Source organism: Dermacentor silvarum, chromosome 11 (assembly GCF_013339745.2).
Source record: "Dermacentor silvarum isolate Dsil-2018 chromosome 11, BIME_Dsil_1.4, whole genome shotgun sequence".
In the NCBI taxonomy this organism is placed as follows: domain Eukaryota; kingdom Metazoa; phylum Arthropoda; class Arachnida; order Ixodida; family Ixodidae; genus Dermacentor; species Dermacentor silvarum.
The window spans coordinates 96,217,604-96,239,962 of NC_051164.1; the positions used below are offsets into that span (position 1 = coordinate 96,217,604).

At 45.0% G+C, this 22,359-nt stretch overlaps 1 protein-coding gene across 1 annotated transcript in view; it reads left to right on the forward strand.

Annotated features, from left to right (window-relative positions):
• Positions 1-22,359, forward strand: part of LOC119432759 (neprilysin-1-like) — a 38,211-nt gene that overhangs the window by 14,647 nt on the left and 1,205 nt on the right. The window contains exons 9-19 of the mRNA XM_049658382.1: positions 279-504; positions 4,128-4,226; positions 4,815-4,892; positions 6,103-6,215; positions 6,889-6,947; positions 7,233-7,284; positions 13,144-13,211; positions 16,295-16,425; positions 19,873-19,938; positions 20,721-20,825; positions 20,923-20,999. Coding sequence (XP_049514339.1) covers positions 279-504; positions 4,128-4,226; positions 4,815-4,892; positions 6,103-6,215; positions 6,889-6,947; positions 7,233-7,284; positions 13,144-13,211; positions 16,295-16,425; positions 19,873-19,938; positions 20,721-20,825; positions 20,923-20,999 — 1,074 coding nt within the window. The remainder of the gene's footprint in view (positions 1-278; positions 505-4,127; positions 4,227-4,814; positions 4,893-6,102; positions 6,216-6,888; positions 6,948-7,232; positions 7,285-13,143; positions 13,212-16,294; positions 16,426-19,872; positions 19,939-20,720; positions 20,826-20,922; positions 21,000-22,359) is intronic.

The following is a 22,359-nucleotide window of genomic DNA, read 5'->3' on the forward strand; positions in this document are numbered from 1 at the left end:
CCTAGCGTTTTTTTTTTCTACTCGGAAATTGACATTAAAGGCTCTTAGCACGAAGTGTATGCATGTTTTAAGTAAAAAGCCGCTGCGAACATTTCTACAAGGCTCCTTGCCTTCGACAGGCCTAAGACATATCCCTTTGTCGAAACATTGACTCCAGCCTGAGGTTTCCTTTGTTCGCCCGCTACGTCGCAGGACAGTTTTACAATGTGATGTTTGCACGGTCTAGTGCTGTATCCCTTGCGTAACAAAAAAACGACATCATCAAACTTCTTTTCTAGTGACACGCTGTTCAACTACGCCGGTCTGCGTCACATGTTGGAATGGGCTGCGACAGGATCACAAGACTTTCGAAATGCTTCCTTCGAGCTTCGCAAAGTGAAAGAAGGAGTGCGCGTTCAAAAGCCGAGGTGGAAACTGTGCGTCACCGAGGTAAAGGATGTGATGGTCGAGAGTGTAGACTACCTCTACGTGCAGAAAAAGTTCAATCAACAGGCCAAGAAAGAGGTAAGGTCGAACGCACTGTTCTAAAGTACTATTTCATGAAGAGAACTGCAACAGTTTTATTGAAAGAACCACACCAGGGCAAACTAACATCGTAATTGAACAGCCATAAAAGAATAATTACAGCTACAAAAATACCAAGAACGTATTGGTGGCACGAACAGAACATGTACAGCAGTCAGCATCGGACCTATGTCAGCAAGAAAAGTGTGTGCTTTTCTGTTATTAGGACGTCCCTTTCTTTACGGGCATGGGGACAGCTCAGCAACGTCAGCGGGACGGTGAAGGTGTCGTTCTAAAATTTCAAGGCTATGAGTACTTTATTTGTATCAAGAGGTAAAGGTGCATTGCAAACATATTCTGAGAAGTATCCCTCACAGAATTTTCTAGGGGATTCCTGGCAGGTGTCACTGTCACTAGCTGGTCGAGGTCACTGCACTTAAAGTAAAATCGTAGATTTGTTGCACAAGTCGTAAATACGTAGTGAAGAAATCTTGCGCATTCGACGTGCTAATAATGATATAAATATAGTTATGGGTCTTGGAAGAGCACTTAAAAGCGCCCCATGGAAACGCACTTGCACCTTCCATTTGCTCACGCAAGAACACTTAAGGCCGATTTGATTTCTGGACTAATGCAGGTTACCGCAGCAGCTGCAAGATCCGTCGAATTTCTTACCCTGGATTCAGCTGTCGCTCCTGTCATGGTTATTACAGACGTCACTGAATCATAAAGTAAATTTTAGCCCCTAGAATCTCCCTCATGTAGAATATAAGCCTTAATAATTCTTTACGTAATTAGAAATATGATTTTACGCATTGGGCTCTTGATGCAGAGAGCGCATGAACAATATATGCCGGCGTATCTCGCCATAATCAACGCCAATCCAAGGCAATCGCAAGTGTCTTGTCGTCTGAGGCCTAGACGGTTCAAACTATAATGCAGTTTTCTGCAATGAAACGGTGGCGCAATTGGTCATCGCGCGAGCTGTACACCTTACAGAAAAAAAAAAAAAACTAACCGAGTACAATTACAATTACTTCTTCGGAAAATTTGAATTATTAAAGTGATCAATTCCAGCCCCACGAAAGTAACAGAGCAATTACTAAACAGTATTCGATTACTTTAACCTTACTTTCCATTCTAAATTTACTAACATTGCGCGCCTACAGTGAATAGAACGAGCTGGACTCGCTCTTTCAATGCGTCGCCTGCAGCTCTTCACACGCTGCTTATTTTCGGTAATAATTCCTTTTCAAAATTCGCTTCGTTAATATTCTCTCCTTTTCTTGTACGGGCGTCTGGCAGTGACACAGAAAACTCGTTCGATGAGCGCGCTGGAAAGGACTGTGTTGTAGCGTACGAACACCTTGCTCAGAAAATAAGATCTGTTAGCACACACGTTTAATACGGGGCATATCAATTCTTCGAACTGTACTGCATGCCAAAAATAGAGGAGGCAATAAATACTTTCCGTGGTCTTGCCCAAAATACCTATAAGAAAAGGTCGCTCTGCTTGAGCACCTGCTGAATCGCAGGCGTACCGCAGCATGTTGTGTTCCCAGAAGGGCCAGATATAGCCGGCAAAGAAGCGTCAAGTCTTCCTCTTGCACTCGTAAGAGATCGGTCTGATTCACATGTAATCACATACCGCAGTAAAGTTGAAAGAGATGCTAAGGCAGAGCAATAGCCGGCGTCTCTCACCAGGCTAAACGGACTATATTTTCTACAGCTCACCACCACAAGATTTGGGTTATTCAATGCCGCGATTCTCGCGATCTGGGTCCTCTATGAAGCGCAGCGCTTCATTGTTGCTCGGGCTAGGGGAATGCACTCCCGAAAGGGCCAGTGAAAAACAGAAAAATCATCCATAGGTGATTTCGTTATACCAACGTCCGAAGAGCCTATCGCTGCCGATAGGCTCTTCCCAGCACCCTCCTCCCAGCACCCTTAAATCGTTACATATTTAAACTTAACCAACAAATTGCAACAGAGGCCAGAAAACATTGAAGTTCCTTGAAAAGCTAATTTAATATAGAGCTGCATATCATACTCGCCCTAAAGATACTGTTTGTGCGTTGAAATCGCAAAAATAGGTGTCACAATTCACTTAATATATCAAACGACTAAAAACATGTTTTTAACGGCCAAGAACTGTCTATATCTAAGAAGTCTTAGGTGGTACTAAGCGAAGATGACTTAATCAGCAGCTCTTACTGCCTATGAAGGCCGCGTAAATGTTCTTCCGCGAGCGAGAGAAAAATTTCAATATAGGAAAAAGTTCAGAGACCGCAATTCTAACAGAGGTGTACAAATCTTCAAGCCTGCCATGTTCAGGGGATCGAGGCGTAGCTGGAGGACGCTGACTGTGGGAAGATGCATGGTAACCTCCCTTTGAACACGGTATAGTGCCTGCAAAATTGAATTGCTAAAGCTGAAACATGTAACTAGTTGCGTGTAATTGGTAATCGAAAAAAATATTTTAATTACAGCGAGCGTTACCCAGTAAACAAAGTGATCGTTAAATTACAACTACCCAAAAACGTAACCGATTACATGTAATTAATTACATGTAATTCATTACGTACAATACTCGTCATCGCGTGGTGTGCTTTGCCGTGGCCGTGACAGATGGCGCCACCTTTCCGCTGCAGTGATATAGCGAGCTGCCTTTGTGTGGTCATGGACTATGGCTTCATCTTTCCATATTGAGAACCATGTTTAAGACGGTGAGATAACGCCCGAACTTCGCTGCCGAGAGGAAATAAAGCATAGTGAAAGTCTACAACACCATTCACTTCTCGTGAAAGGGACAGATGGGTTAGGAAAGGCCACCCGTTTGGCTAGGAGAGAGCAGGCTTACGTAGGCCAGGCGCCGCCTTGGCAGGCGATGACGTAAGTTCCGTCGCATACTGTGCAACAGAAGTCCCGGGAGACCTCTACAAAAACAACTTCTGCGGTAAAAACATAGTCTCCTTTTCTTAAATGCCAGCCCATCTCCCTAGCATTTACTGCGCGCGTCTATTCGGAAGATTTATAAGCAAAGCACATGTACAGCCCCGAGGTTCCTCATTGGAGCGGTGGGGCTGCATTTTGTGCACACACGGGCGCAAGGTGCCTCACAAAACTCAAATCACAGCTTTCACACATCGCATTATCAGTGGAACTGGTGTAGTTAGAACGCTTTGTAATATACAGATGTCGCCATTGCCAGTGTCATATCTGTCGAGCTCGTATTGTGCTGGGAAAGAAGAAGCAACAAGGCCGTCTGCAAAGAACGCAAACAAGCATTGCTTTAATTAAAGTGTACACCGATGCATATACCCGGGTAAGACAACACCGGCGCACTATTGAACTTAGAAAAAGAGCCAAATAGTTTATTTTGTGCTCTGAAAGTACAAAACAAAGGTGGCGAGAAAAAAGAAGCTCCTCATTAGGCAGCTTGACAAAGCTCTCACCCCTTGAGCCGGCCATATTGGCAGTTAATCAATCATCGTGGCATCCGTGGTCTTCCTGTTCGATTAGCGTCCTGACTGGAAGGAGCGATACCAGCGTGCTCTAAAATATATTGGTACACTTAATAACCGCAAAACACTAGGTAAAGAGCTAGGTCATCATCGTTTCAGGTCGAAGACTTGGCGAGAAGGATCACAGTTGCCTTCAATGAATCTTTACAATCACTTAGATGGATGGATGACAAGACTAGGGCTGCAGCAGAGACAAAGGTGCGTAGTTCTTTTGGTATTACAATCTAAACATAGAAGAACACAGTCTGTTCCCTAATTTTGACGACTACTGGCGTTGTTTTTCTCTTTCTAATAATTTCGTGGTCTTATTCTGTTATCCAGTGATAACTTTCTCCTCCCTAAATGGATGCATGTGGATGGCTCAGTGCTTCCAATTTTTTTCGGTCCTGTAGTTTTCTTCAGGATATTTAGGTTCACTTGTGTGAATCATACAAAATAGTCATTAGCGCATGTTTTAACAAACAAATTAGACGTGAATTTGACCTAACCAGCTCCTTCCGAAGTGCTTGTAATAGACCTGGGGCTTACATCATTCTAATGTACAACATGTCACTACCAATTACGCGAGCACCAAGTTTCTCTAGTAATTGCTCATGTAGAATTGGACGCACATCACTTCACTCTGAATAAGCGTCAGGAACCTAAGCGAGACTCAACCCATGTTGGTAGGGCAGTAATTACTGGTGACATGGAAAAGGCAAATGTCTTACCACTTTCGCTTGCAGCAGTTCTTCTGTGAGGTGTGCTTTCTCAGAGCGTTAAGGGTTTAACTTCCTCGTTTTTCAGTTGATGAAAATCGGATCCAAAATTGGATATCCTGACTGGCTGTTCAACAAGACATACATTGAGGGACTTTACAAATTTGTGAGTATAGAATCATCAAGCTAAGAAAATTACATGTGCTTTTTGACATATTGGCATATTAAGATTCCCCTCACCATATGAAATTGAGCTACCAATTAACTGAAATTATGACTACTTGTACATGCTAATTAACGTTAAATGGGCCGATTCGAAAAATATAACGTCGCTACTGACTTTATTTTACATTCTTTCTTAACAAATTAATTATGGCGTAACATTTATATACCCAATAATGGTTTGCTTGAAAGTGCAACACGAGTTTGCTAACATTTTCAAATTATGCTTTCTTAACTTACTAGGCCATCAAGCCAACCTTTATTCAAAATTATTCCTTATCATGATCATCATGAGTTTTGCTTATCAGTCAAAGAATACAAGCCAATAACACCCACAGGGTGATCACAATGCATACGGCTAACATTTCTGTAATAAAAAAACGCGCCCCGCACAATTATGCGTAAGTTTCAAATAACCCATTGAGAGAAAGGCAGCTCCACTAACCTGAAACCTGGGGAGGTGCGAAGCATGCAGTGATGCACCGCTAATGGGCTCATACTGCCTTAAGCAATGGCTCATAACCCCGTAAACGCGGCCTCCCCATTACGACGACAGAAGAAAATTTAAATTCTACGCTAGAATGATGAGCGGCAACGCAGCCAGCTGTGGAAGATGATGACGAACGCAGGAGCAGTGGCACGAGCACGTGCCGAGCGCGAGCACGAATCACTTGCTTCAACGCGGCCAGCTGTGGAAGACGACGACGACGAACGGGGGAGCAGTGGCACGAGCACGTGCCGAACGCGAGCGCGAGCCGCTTGCTTACCGTGACTACCGAGACGCTTACCGAGACGCTTGCTTACCGTACGACGACTACGACGACGATGATTACGACAGGAGACGCCGACAGCCCGGGCGGATAAGGTGCTTCGCACCTGAAACCAAACGTTTCGTGAAGCTTCTACGTCCCATGCAGTTATTGGTAATACGAGAGTTGGAAGATATCCCTGCCGATATGCTGCTACCGTTACCTCACAGTCAGGTGCCATCTATAAGTTCCTTGGCCATACTATTGAAATAGCATGTGCTATTTGGAACGACCTTAGCCGCGGAGGCAGATCGGTAGCAGTAACTTAAAGCATTCTACGTTGCAAAAAAAGAATACAAGAACAGGCATTTCCCTCTATACAGAAGCACCCACTAACTACCGCAGGTTCCACATCTGCTCCTGAATGCCTCCTATGGGGAGATGCTATACGCAATATCAGAAAACAACCGGAAACGGGAAATGGCAAAGCTGCGACAACCATACGACTCGGATACTAAGTAAGTGAGGAACATTATTTTCCCGCATATATACACAAGGCCGCAAAGGGAATGTCTTGATCGTACTTGTAGAATATCATCTCTTGCTTGAAACCCTGACGGTCCACTAAGTGCTTGAAGCCTCAGTGTGCTCGTTCTAAGCACAGAAATAACAATTAAGATTTTTCACTAACGATTTACAAGTGCAGTTTAACGGACTGTTTAAGATCATTACGTTAAGTCAAGCAAATAAACTTGGGTCATGGTATCTGATTTCCTTACCTTTCGCTTCCTTGCATTCAATTCGACTTTCTAAGCACATCATTTTCAAGTACTACCCAGACTAAATTTGAAGCTATTACTGTTTTGAGCACAAATTCCTGCTGCGACAAATTGGCCATTGTGTTCTACTTCGTGCACAGAAATAAGACATTCGCAAAAATTACTCCCAGTAAAATTTAGAGGGTCGAATGCATTTTTCGTCTAAAATTGGCGGGTATTCTCTTCAGTTACAGTGCTGGCACTCTAGGCCAAAATGCTACAATACGTGATTTAATGAAAGAGCAATAAATGCACGTGCCGAAGTTATCTGCGCTGCGGCTGCGCCCACGTTGCAATTTTAATGCCCGTTAAGTAGTCCGCAGAGAATGGAATCATTGGTCGTGACACATGCCAATGTCCTATTTCCCATTAGCTGGATAGTTGGCGCAGCGGTTGTCAACGCTTTCAACTATCCGAATGGCAACGAAATGGGTGAGTGTTGAAGACCATTCTTCGCCACATTGAAAGCGTACGTTTCAAGAGAATCTTTCATTTCGAACACTTCCGGACTTTCCTGAGCACTTAATAGGTTTTAAGTAAGTTTCACATTGTTACCTTTTGTGGCATTCTACCACTTCATATTTACCTTCGCTACAGAGTACGGTGTGCGCTAATTCTATTTATATTTATACATATTCACTTCATAGCTTTCTCGCTAATTTCGTAACGTTAGAGCTTTTCTTTTGAGCCATCACGTGATTATCACTATTTGTGCAGTGTTTCCTGCGGGGATTCTTCAAGGCGTCTTCTATGAATATGGAATACCACGGTGAGTCACTGAATGCGGAAGATGCTATGCAGCTGAAAATACAAATTGAACTACCCCAAACGTGGTTAGCCTAATCCGCTTTTAAAGTGTACGAGCTAATCTTTCTCTCAAAACGCAGAATATCCTTGTTGCCGCATTCCGGTGATCCCAATAGTGCATCAGGCGGCGAAATAACGCGTCGTGCTTCTAACAATGCTGTAACCCCGACTACGTTGCTCTCGGGCGGCTACATTCTTCATACAACGTCATCTCCCGAAAGTCACTCGCGAAAACGAATGCGATATGATATTTTCTAGTGAATATGAAACAGCGCTTGGTTCTCCTGAGCGCCGTCGAAAATTCGTACAACCCGAAGCAATCCAAAATTATGAATTAACACTGCTTCATAGGTCCTGATATATGCAGTTTCAATAACTTTCGTTACTTTTGATTCAGGAAGCATTGAGTGCAAACTTTTATTTCTGTCAGAGCATCTTCGTAAGTACCAGCGCTTCAGCAGCCCTCTAGAAGCTGGAGATCAATTGTATCCAATAGTCGCTAGAACATAAGATTAACTTAAGGGGAGATGTTCCTCAGAAACATTTCTTTTTAAATAATGATGCTGGGCGAATGAAAATTCTACCACTTATAGAGCTTGATCTCTTCATTCGAAATCTACCTTTAGTTTTAGGGTCTCTTGATGCTTTCATGTCCTAAGTGCCATGCATAAGTGAGAAGCAGTGCATGTTTGTGCAGCTCCTGGACTTGGCAGTTAGCATGACAGAGCAGTGCAAAATTTTTTTTCTTATCCCTAACACTTCACTGAGTGCTAATAAGCAAGATAATGTGATTCCCTTTACAGGCCACATTTTAAGAGAATTTCGTATCTGGTGCTTCATATTCAGTGGCTGGTGCTCGAGTACATTAAAAATTTTCATCCTTAAAAAAATAAAGTGATTGCATTAAATTCTAGATAAGTGCATCTACATATCCTAAAAATTACGCCCACCAAATGTGGTCTTGATTGGACCACAATAAGTACATAAAATGTTGTGCACAAGCCTCTTGTTTTGCTCAAAATATGAAGTTGAGAAAAATGCGATTGAAAGTTATAAAAGTTCTTTACTTCTGTTAATTATTATTATTACTTCCCGGGGAGATTGTGATGCGGCAAAGCTAACCTTGGAGAGAAAAAGCTTAGGCCTACCACCTTGCACGAGCCCAAATGGCGTGCGACACCGCGGTTTGACGCATCGAGCGCTTGAAAATGTGTCATACCTGTGCATTTTCTTGCCACCTCGAGTGCTTTAACCGAGTTTATTACACTTTTCCCGATCATTTCTGGCTCAGATATTTTTCATATGTAAAATAGGAGAGAACAATGTTGCTGAAACAAAAAAAACAAAACCTATTTTTTTAATGAAAATCGCCGTTTTTTGACCCGCCTCTCCCCTTAAGGATTACAAATTTAATTTAGCGAGCACTGAACCAGTTGAAACTTAGGAACGTTTGCGTTTTTCATGCATGCGATTACAGAAGGCACGCGCTATTGTTCCGTCTTAGTCTATACAAAATTTCACACTTTACTATGAGTCCAATTCCACGAGAAAACGTACGTTGCTTCTGGAAATGCTGTGACAGTTACTAGCTTGAACCGGGCTAGCGGAAAAAAATGGTGGAGGTAGGAGAGAGCGCTAGTACTTGCGAACTTCTGGAAGTACTGAAATCAAATTTCTTAACAATGCTTAGCGACAGGTTGCCTCCCATCAGCTAATGTAGCTCATCAACAACTCATGACGCCGTTTTAACAGTCATTAGACGAAAGAAGAGTAAGTGCTCATTGACAATTTAATGCCCATTCCCGCTTATAAATGTACGTTCGCTGATGCAATAAATATACATACATACAGGGTGTTTCACTTTAGCTGCACCAAATTTTTAAACATTGCCTGTGGTAGATAGCACAGGTATAATCCTTGATCTAAACTAATCGATGAGGCGGCCGTTACTTCCACGAGAAATCAAAACGCCTAATTGAGTAATTAACATAATTACGCTAGTTAACTTTTTAATTGATGATTTTACGGCACATCTTTCAATCTACGGATTATAGCCGCTGAGTTCGCAAGGCGTATCCACTTGGAACGAATTCTCAGGACTGAACCAGTTTCGAGATATTAATTTTTAAAGTGGCCGACGAAATGTATGGGCGTTCCAGTTAACTTTTTGAGGAAAACGCTGTTTTATGCATTGAAGCACAAAGTTAACTGGAACGCCCATGTATTTCGTCGGACACTTTGAAAATTAATATCTCGAAACTGGTGCAGTCCTGAGAATTCGTTCCAAGTGGATACGCCTTGCGAACTCAGCGGCTATAATTCGTAGATTGAAAGATGTGCCGTAAAATAAATAATGAAAAAGTTAATTTGCGTAATTATGTTAATTACTCAATTAAGCGTTTTTATTTCTCGTGGAAGTAATGGCCGCCTCATCGAGTAGTTTAGACCAAGGATTATAATTGTGCTATCTGCCACAGGCAATTTTTAAAAATTTGGTGCAGCTAAAATGAAACGCCCTGTATATTGCAAAGCTTGCGTGCTTTCTACAGCGGCCCTAGTTGAGCGTCGGCGTCCCTCGGTGTAACCGAGTGAAAGAGCACAGTGAAGGATAAAAGAGCGAACGCGTAGCGTAGCGGGGATGCGAAAAGGTGGCGAGAGCGAAGAAAGCGTGAGGAAGGAAGCGGAGGAGAGTATAGCCAAGGGCTGAGGAGGATAGCGGAGTGCCGCACGAACGTGCTCCACGGTGCCGCCTTGGCATGCGGCAAGCGCGTCCACTGATACGATATCTGGAAAAAAAATTACACCATCTTCCCGTAGGGGAACCCTGAGTAGTATGCGACGCAGCCATGGGGTCGACTCAAGTTCCCATTAGTTTTCAGATCGGCCTGTCGCCGCTGCTGTTTCGCGGCAGCGGCCCGAGCCCTCTTCTCCGCGGCGCTGTCCACGGCGCTGACACTGGCGTTGACGCTGGCGCTGTCCGTGGCACTCATCGCGGCGTTGCGGGAGGAGAATGAGAGGACGAAGGGAATGATGATAAGTGGGCGAAGCACCGGGGGATCATTCGGGCAAAACGCCGGAAGCGTTCTCCGGAAGCCGGAAGAACCGGAAGTGGAACCGGAAGCGGAACCGGAAGTGGACGCCGCACGGCGGAGGGAGGGAGGGAGTGACATAGCCCTGAGCATAAGATGCTTCGCATCTAAAAAGCGCTGGCGTGAGCTTCGGACCCACTGCGCATTGACTACTTCGCCTGCACCGCCGCCGCTAGAGAATGCGCTCCGCGCGAGCCACACGTTCCGTGTTCACGCTTTCTTTCTGAACAATGAGCGACGCAAGCAGTGGAAATCCTTCATCTACCGTGGTTTCTAAACGAGCTGCCCGCGCAGAGACTCAGCGCCGCCGCTGAGAGGACTCTGTCGTTTAGAATCAAATTATTTGCCACAATATATAGCAAACTCAAAACACCTAAACAGCTGCGCTCAAAATTCGCATCAGGAGGTATCCTAATTGTCGGTGAACTTTAACAGCGAAGCTCTTTTTAGTCGGCCCTTCGCCGTCTGTCCGGCATCACGCAGGTCACGTGACCAGGAGAAGATGAGAGCCGCGCCGGGGGAGGGCAGGTCATGTGACCAGCAGAGGAGAGGCCTGCTGGGGGAGGAGGCGACAATGAGAGGACGCGCTGGGCGCGAGGAGGAGAGACGATACAAGAAGGTGCTTCTGTGTGGTGCGCCCTTTCGGATAACGCGCAATGTGTAGAGCTGCTGCCGACGCCGTCCCCGTTTCCCCGCGTTCGCGCCGAACGCGCGCGGTATCCTTGACTGCAGCCGATGCCTCTGGCGGCGGCTCGGCAAGTTTCGACCAGAGAACTGAATTTTATAAGTCGCTCTAGCAGTATCTCAATGAAACGGGCCTGCATGCTTATATTTAACCCCATTACGATGTAATGCCGCATGGAAAACCTAGCGAAAAAAAAAAAAACTTGGATTACGCTTAAGCTTCGCCTTTAAGAGTGGAACGCGATAGCGTTATTGGACGCCGTTGACGCCGACACCGTATATTCTGCTACATGGGGCCCGATCAAAATTTAGAAAGGCTAGGTTTTCAATATTCTCCTCAATGTTGCCTAGAACCAAAGTACAGCGAAACACCATCAGAAATGGAGCACCCTTAAGCTTCGCCACTTAAGCAACGCGATAGCATTCAAAGATCATTGGCTGCTTATCAGGCTTTTTTTCTCGCATTTTCAAACTACGATCTCCGACGTCAGCACATCTGTAGGTTGTGCTTAAGTCGTACTTTACGATTTTTCTGACAGATTTTACTTTGAGAAATTTAATTTTTGTACACTGACGCCCTGCGCCACGGGGAAGGCCTGTGTGGTCGGGGTGGTTCGGGATGATGTGGTTTGGCATGATTATTTCCCCCAGCGCCGAGGCCGACGCCGAGGCCGACGCCGGGTTTTCTGCTACACGGGGCCCTTAACGCTGTCGCGTTAAAATTGAACACTCGTCGATTAGCATCGGAAGTCGCTGCCTCTTCTCGCCTCGCAATGTTTCAATATAAGACGAGTACAAATTCCCGTTGTATATCTGTGTTTGTGTTTACGCAATGGCATCACGTGCAACACATACACATGTAACACTCGCAACACTCGGTGTAACTAACACAGCTGCGCTGTTCGATCATCTTCAGGAGCGGAAGGGGCGGTGATATTGTTTTGCTTAGTGACACAAAATATACCCTCCTGAGGTACGAAGACAGCTCAGAATCATAACTTTCCAAATCAGAATGAGAACCTTTTTTATTACGCATAAAATGCACATGTACAGACGACCGATTCTTTAACAGTACCACGCGAGCATTGACTAGCCGGCCAGCGAGCACCTTCTAACGGTGCCATGCGACCAAATCAGCAAGCACTTGTTGATCTCTTGCTGGTCTCTCTTGATCTTGCTGATTGCGTCACTTAGTGCCATTAGAAGGTGTTCAACGACCAGCCATTCAACGCTTGCATGGTACGGTTAAAGAATCGACTGATTGTACATGCAGATGGTATATCAAGCAGGCGGTCACATAGTCAAAGATTAAGGGGGAACATCCCATAACGTCTGGTTCAAAGATTTCTTCAGTGCAATGTCAGTGGTCAAAATAACGAGAACAATCAAGGTTCCAATAATAATGTCAGCTCTTAACACCAACAGGTATGTTACGAACTCAAAGAATTCATTTTTTAATCACCCCGATAGAATGCTGAAAGCAGCATACCCATGTACGCGGTGAAACTGACCGTCTCCTTGCGTTTGCTGTAGTAAAATCAGCTTTTATTTGTCTAAACACACAGATGAACGTGTAGCATCGTGTGGTGATTTGAAATGTGGATACTACGTCTTATATTTTCGTGTCATCTGGTGGTGTTGTGAAAAACACATAATGGGTGCTTTTGGTCATCTCTGATGATTCAAGGATTTAGAAGAGATTACGCCAATTTTCACGTAAACTGAGATCAAGAATACCGTAAAATCACTTCATACACTTTCGCCTTCAGTTCATTTCATATAAGATTTAAAAATTTTACTCAATGACTTACCGGTATCTTTTTTGGAAGGATTCAAAGCGACGAAGCAATAAATGTGCAAAATGTCACCGGAGGGCTCTGTCCTTGAGCCAGTTTAATAGTAACTTTCAATTACCAACAGCCAGAGTGATGGCCAATATACGCTGCTCTTGTATATTGCTTCTACATCGCATTCTATAAATAAAAATATGGGTCAATTACTCAAAAAGTGTATTTTACCTGTTTACGCAACTCTATTATTCCCGACAGTTCCTTCAACTTTGGAGCCATAGGCACGGTGGTTGGTCACGAAATGACACATGGCTTTGACGACACAGGTAAGTCTTTGAGTGAGCCGCACACACTGAAGTATACGCTTTCTGGGGTATTGAACATGAACATGAATTGATCCTATTGCATGCAATAAAATATCAAACGCATTTATTCACGCCGCTCAGTTGTTGCTTTGTGCATGTCAATAGATTTAAGCAGGCCAAACTCTCAATACACAATAGGAAAACATGCGGGCTCGTTTTTTAAACTTTTTACAAATACCCAACATAGAATTTTTTTGCTGCCTTTCTGATATCTTGATGCTTCGCTTTAGCTTTGACCCAGCTGTACAGCTGCTCACAAACTCTGTCCATATTACATCCTGATTATTTGATGGTCGATGTCGTTAGGTGCTCCAGCCCTCGTGCTGACTATCCTAACATATTTAAATTCATGTTTTGATATACTGCTTTACAGCAACATAATTTCGCGAGCACATGCTTACGCACAAGAAATGTTTCACAGCGTAAGCTGTTATGGGCTCATTCCAATAACCGTTTCGGTTGTCGATGTTGTCGCAACTGTCGCCAAGAATGGGAACTCTATACCACTGAGCCACGCCAATGCTTGCTGGCTGCAGAAACATGCTCTATCCACGTGTCCTAGGGCGCGAGGAGTCACGCGATTAGAGTATACAGTACTCTACACGCGATTAAAGTCCCTATATAAGAAAAGTACCGCCATCTACTCTTTCCTCCGCCACCTCCTCTCCTAAAGCGCTTGCCTTTTTCTTTACTTTTTGCTTGCGAAAGCCAAGTCGACGGTGGCGCACCTAGAAAGTCCACGTTGAAGCTTTCAGGCCGGGCGCGCGCCGCCGCCGGCGACTGCGGCTGCGCAGTGGACTTGCAACATGGCTCTGAGGCGGAAAAAAAGAAAATAAAAGAAGTGAAAAGCGCGCTATCATCGTCCAATCGGAGATACAGGAGAGAGAGAAGCGGCGTTTATCAAAGGATGGCGGTACTTTTCTTATATATGGACTTTACACGCGATGTAAGATGCGCGCCGCGTAGCGTCGATTCGTGCAAACTTTGCATTGCATCTTATTGTGCCACGTGTCAAGGGTTCACAACACATTTGTGTTTACTCTTCGGTTCAAGTTACGGCGCTTCCTCGCAACGTACGAACCGCCGCTGAAGAAGCGAATCATAGAACTACACGCGCGGCTGCAGCCAGGCGACGTCGGGCTCAGCAGACCACTGTGGAGAGAGCAGCACAAGCCGTAGCTCGCCGTCGACGCCGGGCGGACAGTTCAGTTCATTCTCGTGAAAACGACGCTAAGACACTTCGCTGCGAAGGCCCTCTAGGGCGTGCTGCCGAAAATGGAGCTCCTATGGAGCCACTCCTCCGGCCCACTCCTTCACTCCTCCAACATAGGCTGGGACTGCTGCGTGTGCCGCGCAGGCCTGTGACTGCTTCCTTGACCACATAAGCTGTGCAGCCTAAAGAGGCCCTTGAACACTTTTTATTTAAACATGACAACCCACATGAGTGGGTTAGGATAATTTAAATATATTCCCCAAATAAATATGACAATATAAATATCAATTATACTTATAAAGCAGATATGCAGAACAAAATGTTGACTTTCTTCATTATCTCTCATCACAACGTAGTTACTGTCACCTGTGTGCCGCCGACAACACTCATTTACCTATCATAGCTTTCTTTTTGATTAAGTGGTGGACTTACGATAACCCTTGAAGGTTGGCCACTGACAAAAGTGCTCGAGTGCGACAAGGAAGTGTTGACAACGCGGTGTTTGGACTCGCGTTGACTGACGGTTCCATTTCACCGCAGTCAACCACCAGTTGTTGCGACTCGTGTCCGAGCGGCCATTACGAGTTTACGTAGCTGGTGATGTACCATGGTGCCGGTTGATCAAGAGATCCGGGGCGACATCCAAGAGGAGCAAAAAATGGTTTATTTCCAGCATTTACGTTTCGAGAGTTTTCAATGTATGAGCACGAACGAGCACGCTCACAGCACTGAAGGTCCGCTTTTTAAGCCGTTCCTCCACCCCCCCCCCCCTTCTCTGGTAGGGGAATTCACTGTTGTTGTTCTCGTCCAATCACAATCACCGAAACGTTCGCATGATCCCGCCTCCGACGTTGCACCGTTCCGCCGGATTACGCATCCAAGGTTGCGCAACCACCCCCACATACAGGAACCGCTTGGTGACTTGGGAACCTCAACTTTTATCCGTTCCCAAGGAAAGTCTTGCTGTTGGCCGCTTGCAAGAATGAGGAGGCTTTTCATGAATATCTGCTTGACAGAGAGAGGCGCCTTCACGCTAAATAGCATTTCCACGAAGGGCGGCGTTGTCGTCGTCTCAAGTGAGCTCTTTTCTTTGACTGTCATAGTCCATACCGTGACGGAAAAGAGTGACGATGTCGTTTAACGATGCACGAGACCGATGACTCAGAATTCGTCTCGCCCATCCGCTCTGAGCTGTCGGACAGCCGAGGGTACGAAACATAATGGCATGTCCATTAGTCTCAGGTGACGCTGGTCAAGTTGCCAGCTCCCCGGCCTTACAAGTCAACGAAGTGCATGAATGACATTTCATTGCCACAGGTCTGTCGGTGCAGCATTCCTTGTAGAAAACAGCCGCCGGGCACAACTGTGCTAAATGCCAGTCGTAACAGCGGGCAGTACGTCGCATCCTCGTTTGCTAGAAGAATGACGGATGTGCATTTGGGCGCGAGTTTTCGCTTGCATGGGAAACTCAACATCATGAACAATCGCCTAATGACTTACGTCTATACGGCTCGTAGCGTGGTCCGTCAGCATAGACTGCGACATTGTAGAGTGAGCCTCGAAAGCCCGTGGGGAGAGCAAATGTATGTTTTAGTGTGTGGGCTTCAAGGTACATGCAGCGGAATATTTTTCTTGAATGTTCATGACAGCAGTATCTACAGGCTGCATTTTTTTGTGCTTTAAAGGGTTTAAACTTTAAGCGTGCTTGTTCGTCCTGTGAATTACACCATTGCCAACAAAGGGACAGTGGGATATAGCTGCCCATCGTGACATAACTGCCGACTTTGGTGGACGTTCCACAACATCATAAGGTAACTTGTGCTCTTAATAGGAAGTCAGTTCGATGCAGAAGGTGCACTCAAACAGTGGTGGACCAACAAAACTCGCACTGAGTTCATGAAGAGGGCCGAATGTTTCCAGTATGAATACGGAAATATCACCGACGAGGAAGCAAACATGACGGTGAGAATTTTCGTATAAATTTTATTCGCTAAGTAGTGTCGGTGTGGCATAGTTAAATTGTTATGACGTAAATGTGTTCTAGTACTACAATGGATTATTATTTGAAGCTAATGATTATGCAAAACAATGCGTTCTGTATGTTTAGACAGTTTGCAACCCGGTAGGGATCGAACAGGGTGAAGTGTTGCGGCCGCTGAAGGCTCAAAGCATACGGCAAAATTAGGAAAACAAATAAATGCAACCTGTGTGTATGTGTGTGGTGATCGTAGGGTTATGGCATAGCAAATTAAGATTTTGCTTCCTTCATAGCACGGTTTAACGTTATAATATTTGCTTATTGCGAGACGAACGTAATATTTACTGTGTTTTTGACATCTTCACCTTATTCATATTAAGAAAACGTGCCATGTGAATTTATTCGTATTGGAAAAATCGAAGTGGTGCATTTATTACGAAGCATTGCCTCGATAGGTGGTGCTAGAACACGCGCAATAAGTCTTGCACTGTGTTGTTCGGTTATCGATTACAGCAAAGATTTGCAGATACGTGCCTACAGACGACTATATACAGAGAAGACAAAGAAGATTTATTACTTTCGTTCCAGTTGTAAGGTTTCTGCAGGTGACGTTGCAAAGTAAGGGAAAAGGGGACAAACACGACTTTCTCATCTACCCTTTTCCTTAGCTGTTTCTAGCTTGTTACCACTGTCTTCCTTTTACTTATTCTGTCTTGGCTCTGGTTATTAGGCTGCAGCAAATATTGTTAGCAAAGCATTTGAACAAGCTCGCCAGGCGACAGGCAGACTCTTAAAGGCACAGAATTGGTCTTTGCGGAAGCTTGGCCGGAATAACTGTGATGTAGCATCTTCGTCTCTTAATCTGTAGGCCAGGAGCTTGAACCCTCACCGTGAATTGCGACATTTTTTTTAAATCCTAGCAAACACTTTGGGATTACTTCAGCAGACACTAGCAGCGGACATTAAAGCGTCTTGAGGAGAGTTAGCCTGCACAGTCCACGTCACTCATCCGCTTCCCCACATTTAGAATAACCATCCATCAAACCTGGCGGGGAGCAATATTTTCAGAAAAGTAGTTCTTCTCAAGGCAGATCACCAGATTCCTGTGGTACCTGCTGACCTGAAACCATGAAAACAATAGTAATAACTACGTTTTGAGTCTGCTCGAATCCCATTTAGCCTATGCAAATGCATGAAGTTCTGTTTTTTTTTTTCATGAATCAGAATTAAAGAAAATTGGGCAAGTTTTGTTTTCGTCATCTTACGTTCTTCGTCTCCGTACCTTGCCGTGCCCACAATTATGTTTCTTAAACCCGGGTGACGTGCGGGCCCCAGAATGTCCTTATCTACACTGATAACCTGATTTTATGCGCCACGCCTGACAAGCACTCGAAGCGCTGCGTGGCAGTCCTTGCTCTCTCCGCATTCAGATGTACGTCAACCAAACCAATCAGGCTCGCTGAAATGTGTCTTATCGACGCCTCTTCCGTGCACATATATTCCAGAGGCCTACCGACGCCTCTGGTTCCGTTCTTTTCCTGGCATCTGCCATGCATGCATAAGAGCTACACGACACCTCATTAAACGTTTGGCCGCACATGAACACGGATATTCGTCTATGGGCCCGCAATTGCGTACACCGTGCCAGTATGCTGAAACAAGACGCGGCACTAAATCCCCACCTCATGATTTTCTACCAATCGGTGGGCGCCCTCATCCCTCGCACATTGACGTCCTTGACCATTTCTCCACTCCGCACGATTGGAGATACCTGCTCACGATGGTCGATTGTTTTACGCTGTGACCTCACGCTCTCCTTATTGCGGACATGATTGATGACGTCTTCATGTCCACCTCGATCTCAGGTTTCGGCCATACTGGCACTGTGAAAACTGAACGAGACGCCAATTTACGTGCACAATAGTCGCAACACTTAGTCATTACTTTTCGAACAAAACAGTTCCACACCACGGCTTATCGACAACCAGGGAATTTCATGGTCGAGAGCCGAGCCCCAGTGAAGGTTGCGCTCACCCTATATATATATATATAAAGTGCTGTCTACCACAGGAACCTCGGATGCTCGCGGTGGCTAAACTTAATTGCTGCTCCTTTGTGGCTTCTGCGCCCCATCACTAGGCCTACGATATCTCCAGCGTCACCACGACTGTATAATCTTACCCGACTGGTGCCCTCAACCCGCTTTTCATACAGCTACACCTTCTTACTCCCCGAGCTCGAGTCGGCCACGCACGCCTTGCCCTGATTTGACGCCTCTCGCCTCCTTCTACCCCTGTGACAGAAAGGGAACTCTGGCGACAGAAAAAAAATTGCCGCGTATCTGCGTGCTTCGCTGCAAATGTCGTCGAAAGACGATAGTCTTCTGCCGGCCGTACTACATGAGTGCTGGTCTGATCCGCGGCCACCCGTGATGCTGTTCTCGTACCATTTCCGTCCTGGCATGATAAATGCAATGGGGGTTTGTTTGAACAGATTTCATTTTACCGCATTATTTCATCAAGCGGCATTTATGTTTTGCCCTGCCTCAGACAGCGCTTCCTTTATGTTGAATCGGCCGCATCTGGCTGGCATTGATAAAATTGAGGAGGCGCTGCGTGAGACATGGACGCCATCTGGCAATACATCGGGAAACATGAGCTTGTGCAGAGGGTTTCCTTCCTCCATGGCAGAGGGCGCTCGTCGGCACGCAGTCGGGGAACGTCGTTCGTCGGTGCGCATAGCATGGCATTTTCAGCGCAGCTTAAGAAACTAGGGTCTTTAGAGTTACGTATCTATGTATTTTCTATTAAAGGAACACACCTCCTAATACTTACCTAGTGATGTTGCGCCTCAGATATGCGTAATATTTACTTTTTGATCGATAACGTTCACAAGTATGAACAGCCGTACCAGTTTAAGTAGTGTGGGCGGTAAGCAAGTGGTCCAACTTTGGCCGGGTGGCTGAATCGGGTGACAGACAGACAGACAGACAGACAGACAGACAGACAGACAGACAGACAGACAGACAGACAGACAGACAGACAGACAGACCAAATTTTCAGCGTTTAAGTTCCCCAAGAAAGACTATCGTCTTTAAAAGAGCATGGCACTCGCCTTCTACGCCGGCGCTTACACCGCTTGATGCAACCCACATTTGACAAATTGGGTTATATGTGTACCCACCACTATCACCGCTACAGACGGGCTGGTTAACGGCTCTGTTCTATATGGAATAATGCATTGGGAAAAAAAAGTAGATCGAAATTTACTCACTGCTACAAATATGTGCCTTCAAAGGCATCACTCCTTTACTAGAGCGAATATACTTCTAGAAGTGTTCGGCTTTTCATTTGCACTGACGATTATTGTACATGTTTGAATATTGTACATTGAATGATTCAAGTGCGGTTGAGGTTGCTTATTCATTGCAGCTCAATGCCAAAAGCACTGTAGGCGAGGACATTGCTGATAACGGTGGACTCCGTCTGGCTTTCGAGGTGAGTTGCAGTGATTCTTGGCGTGCTTCTAGCGTGAAATGTATTACCAAACAAAACTCGGTCAAATATAAACCCGGCTTGAGTGGAGCGTAGTCAGTACTGTTCGTATATTTTCTACACATGGCGCGCACTTATATTTTATTAACCAGAACCATTAGCTGAGGGTGCATAAAACTAAAAGGAAAGTCAGGTCAAAACAAGAACACTTTGTCCCCATATTTTCCCGCTCTCTTGTGATCTTCTCTGTCATGTTTATTTTGTTATCGCGTCCACAGACTGCGAGGCGATACACAGTTAATATTGAGCGCTTCATGTTCGGCTATCAACTTATCACCTTCGGTGTCTCGAAGGAACACCTGTACATGCCACTTTTCAAAACAGAAGTAGCCATTAAACACTTTGTTAGACACTCTCACTAACGCGCCACCAAAGTATGGGGCCGCGCAGAAAGGACACAAATCAAGTTTTGCTTAATATCACTCGCGGTAAGTTGTGCGAAGTTTATCAGCAGCTCTGCGCGGGTTATCTCCCTAAATGTACGGAAAAGTGTAAGCTACTGCAAAGGATAAAGCATTGCGTGGCCTCTTCCGACAGCTCACGCAGTATATTCTCCGATAGAGCAATAATGCTGGTAGTGATCGCCTTTGCGTTTTACACTTAAAATGATTTCTTCATTAGGCTTTCTGTATATATTCTTATTGATAAAATTTTGAGACACTACTAAAGGCGTTACTCATATGCATATGTTGAAATTCTCAGCGAAACTTACCCCTGCTTCGCAGGCGTATCAACGACTTCTCACACAGGAGTACAAGAACATTGACACCCGGCTAAAAGGTCTGGAACATATCTCTGGAAATCAGCTGTTTTTCATCGCAAACGGAATGGTATGTCCCACACCAGAGGTGTTTGTGATGAACAACGTTAAGCACTCAATCCTCTATTCAACGCGCTAGTGCATAAAACTCTTGGTCTCATCCGCAGATATCGTGCAGCGCGAGCCGTCCTGAGCACCTTAAGCTCCTGATTCAGTACGACCAACACAACCCTGATCCATACAGGTATACCTCAAAGCGCTTATACATTTTCCGTCATTTTACAAAAACGCGGAAGCAGATGAGTGTAAGACAATACGAAGCTGGCGCGAAAATGCTGGTCTGTAGAATGCAGTGGCTATCTCCCTTATTTTATTTTAGTACTACAAACTGTCTTCCACAACTTCATGCACTTTTAGGGGACTACCTTTTCACCTATTTTATGTCTGTCTATCGGGCTAAGCCTACAACCATTTTCACGCTAACTTAGGTCACTGGTAGCCCATGGTCTAATGGGTATAGCATTCGGTTGTTTGTCTAGTTCGAAACAACCATGTGGGTCATTGGGTGTGTTCCGCTCTTGAATGAACCTCTCTTACGCCAACTTGCATCTCTGGCCACGTGCCACTTGGTATAGGCCGCTCTTCAATGGACATTTCTGACGCCAACTCGGGTCTTCTTTACTGGGTGGAATCAAACCCGCATTCGGTCTGAATATATACACATATACAGACTTGTCTAAATATTCACACATAATCCACCCATGGGGACTTTGCCGTGGCGCCACTACAGGGTGCAACGTGTTAAGAGGGAAAATGCGAGATAGGAGCGGGATTGCATACAGGCTTCATACGTGGCACGTCTCTTCGGTGGCAGCGCGGTGTGTTGCTACAAAGCTTCAATGCTGATGGCAAGTTACCAGTGTCATGCAACAGTGACAACTTCACAATTTCTTTACGTTACTTTTATTTATTAGCAGAGTGTGCATCCGACAACTCATACATTTAGGCAGGGGTATTCTTTTCAAAAGTATTTGTTTCAGACACGCCATATTCATCTAAGATCAGAAGATGGCTTAAGGACATAATGGGATTTCAAGTCGGTTCTTATTAACGACTGGTGTGTAACGAACTTGAATTACCCATATTTTTGTTTATATACTAAGCGTGGACAGCAGGGCTAGTTGGTTATGATTAGGATCATGAAACATCGTTCCAGCGCAAAATTACACACGGACACGAAGAGAAGGACAACACGAATTCTCTTCTCGTCCGTGTTTAATCGTGCGCTGGAACGATGTTTCATACTGTTTATATACCACGGATAGGTGCCGAAGGCAGCGTCTTCATGTAGGTAGAAAAAGTAACCGTTTACTCAAGTATATTCTCGCGAAAACCGATTTTCTTTGCTTAAATGTACTTTGTGAATGTAACGCTTCTCGTAGGAGGTTGGCATATTGGGGGGCTGCATCCCGAATTTACATGTTAACTCCCGGTGCTTGAAACGTACGTCACGGTTGCTTTAGGTCGTCTGTGATTGACATAACGTTCTATATAAATTTGGCGGCAATTTTAACGAATGTTGTCAGCAAGCATATGCATAAAGC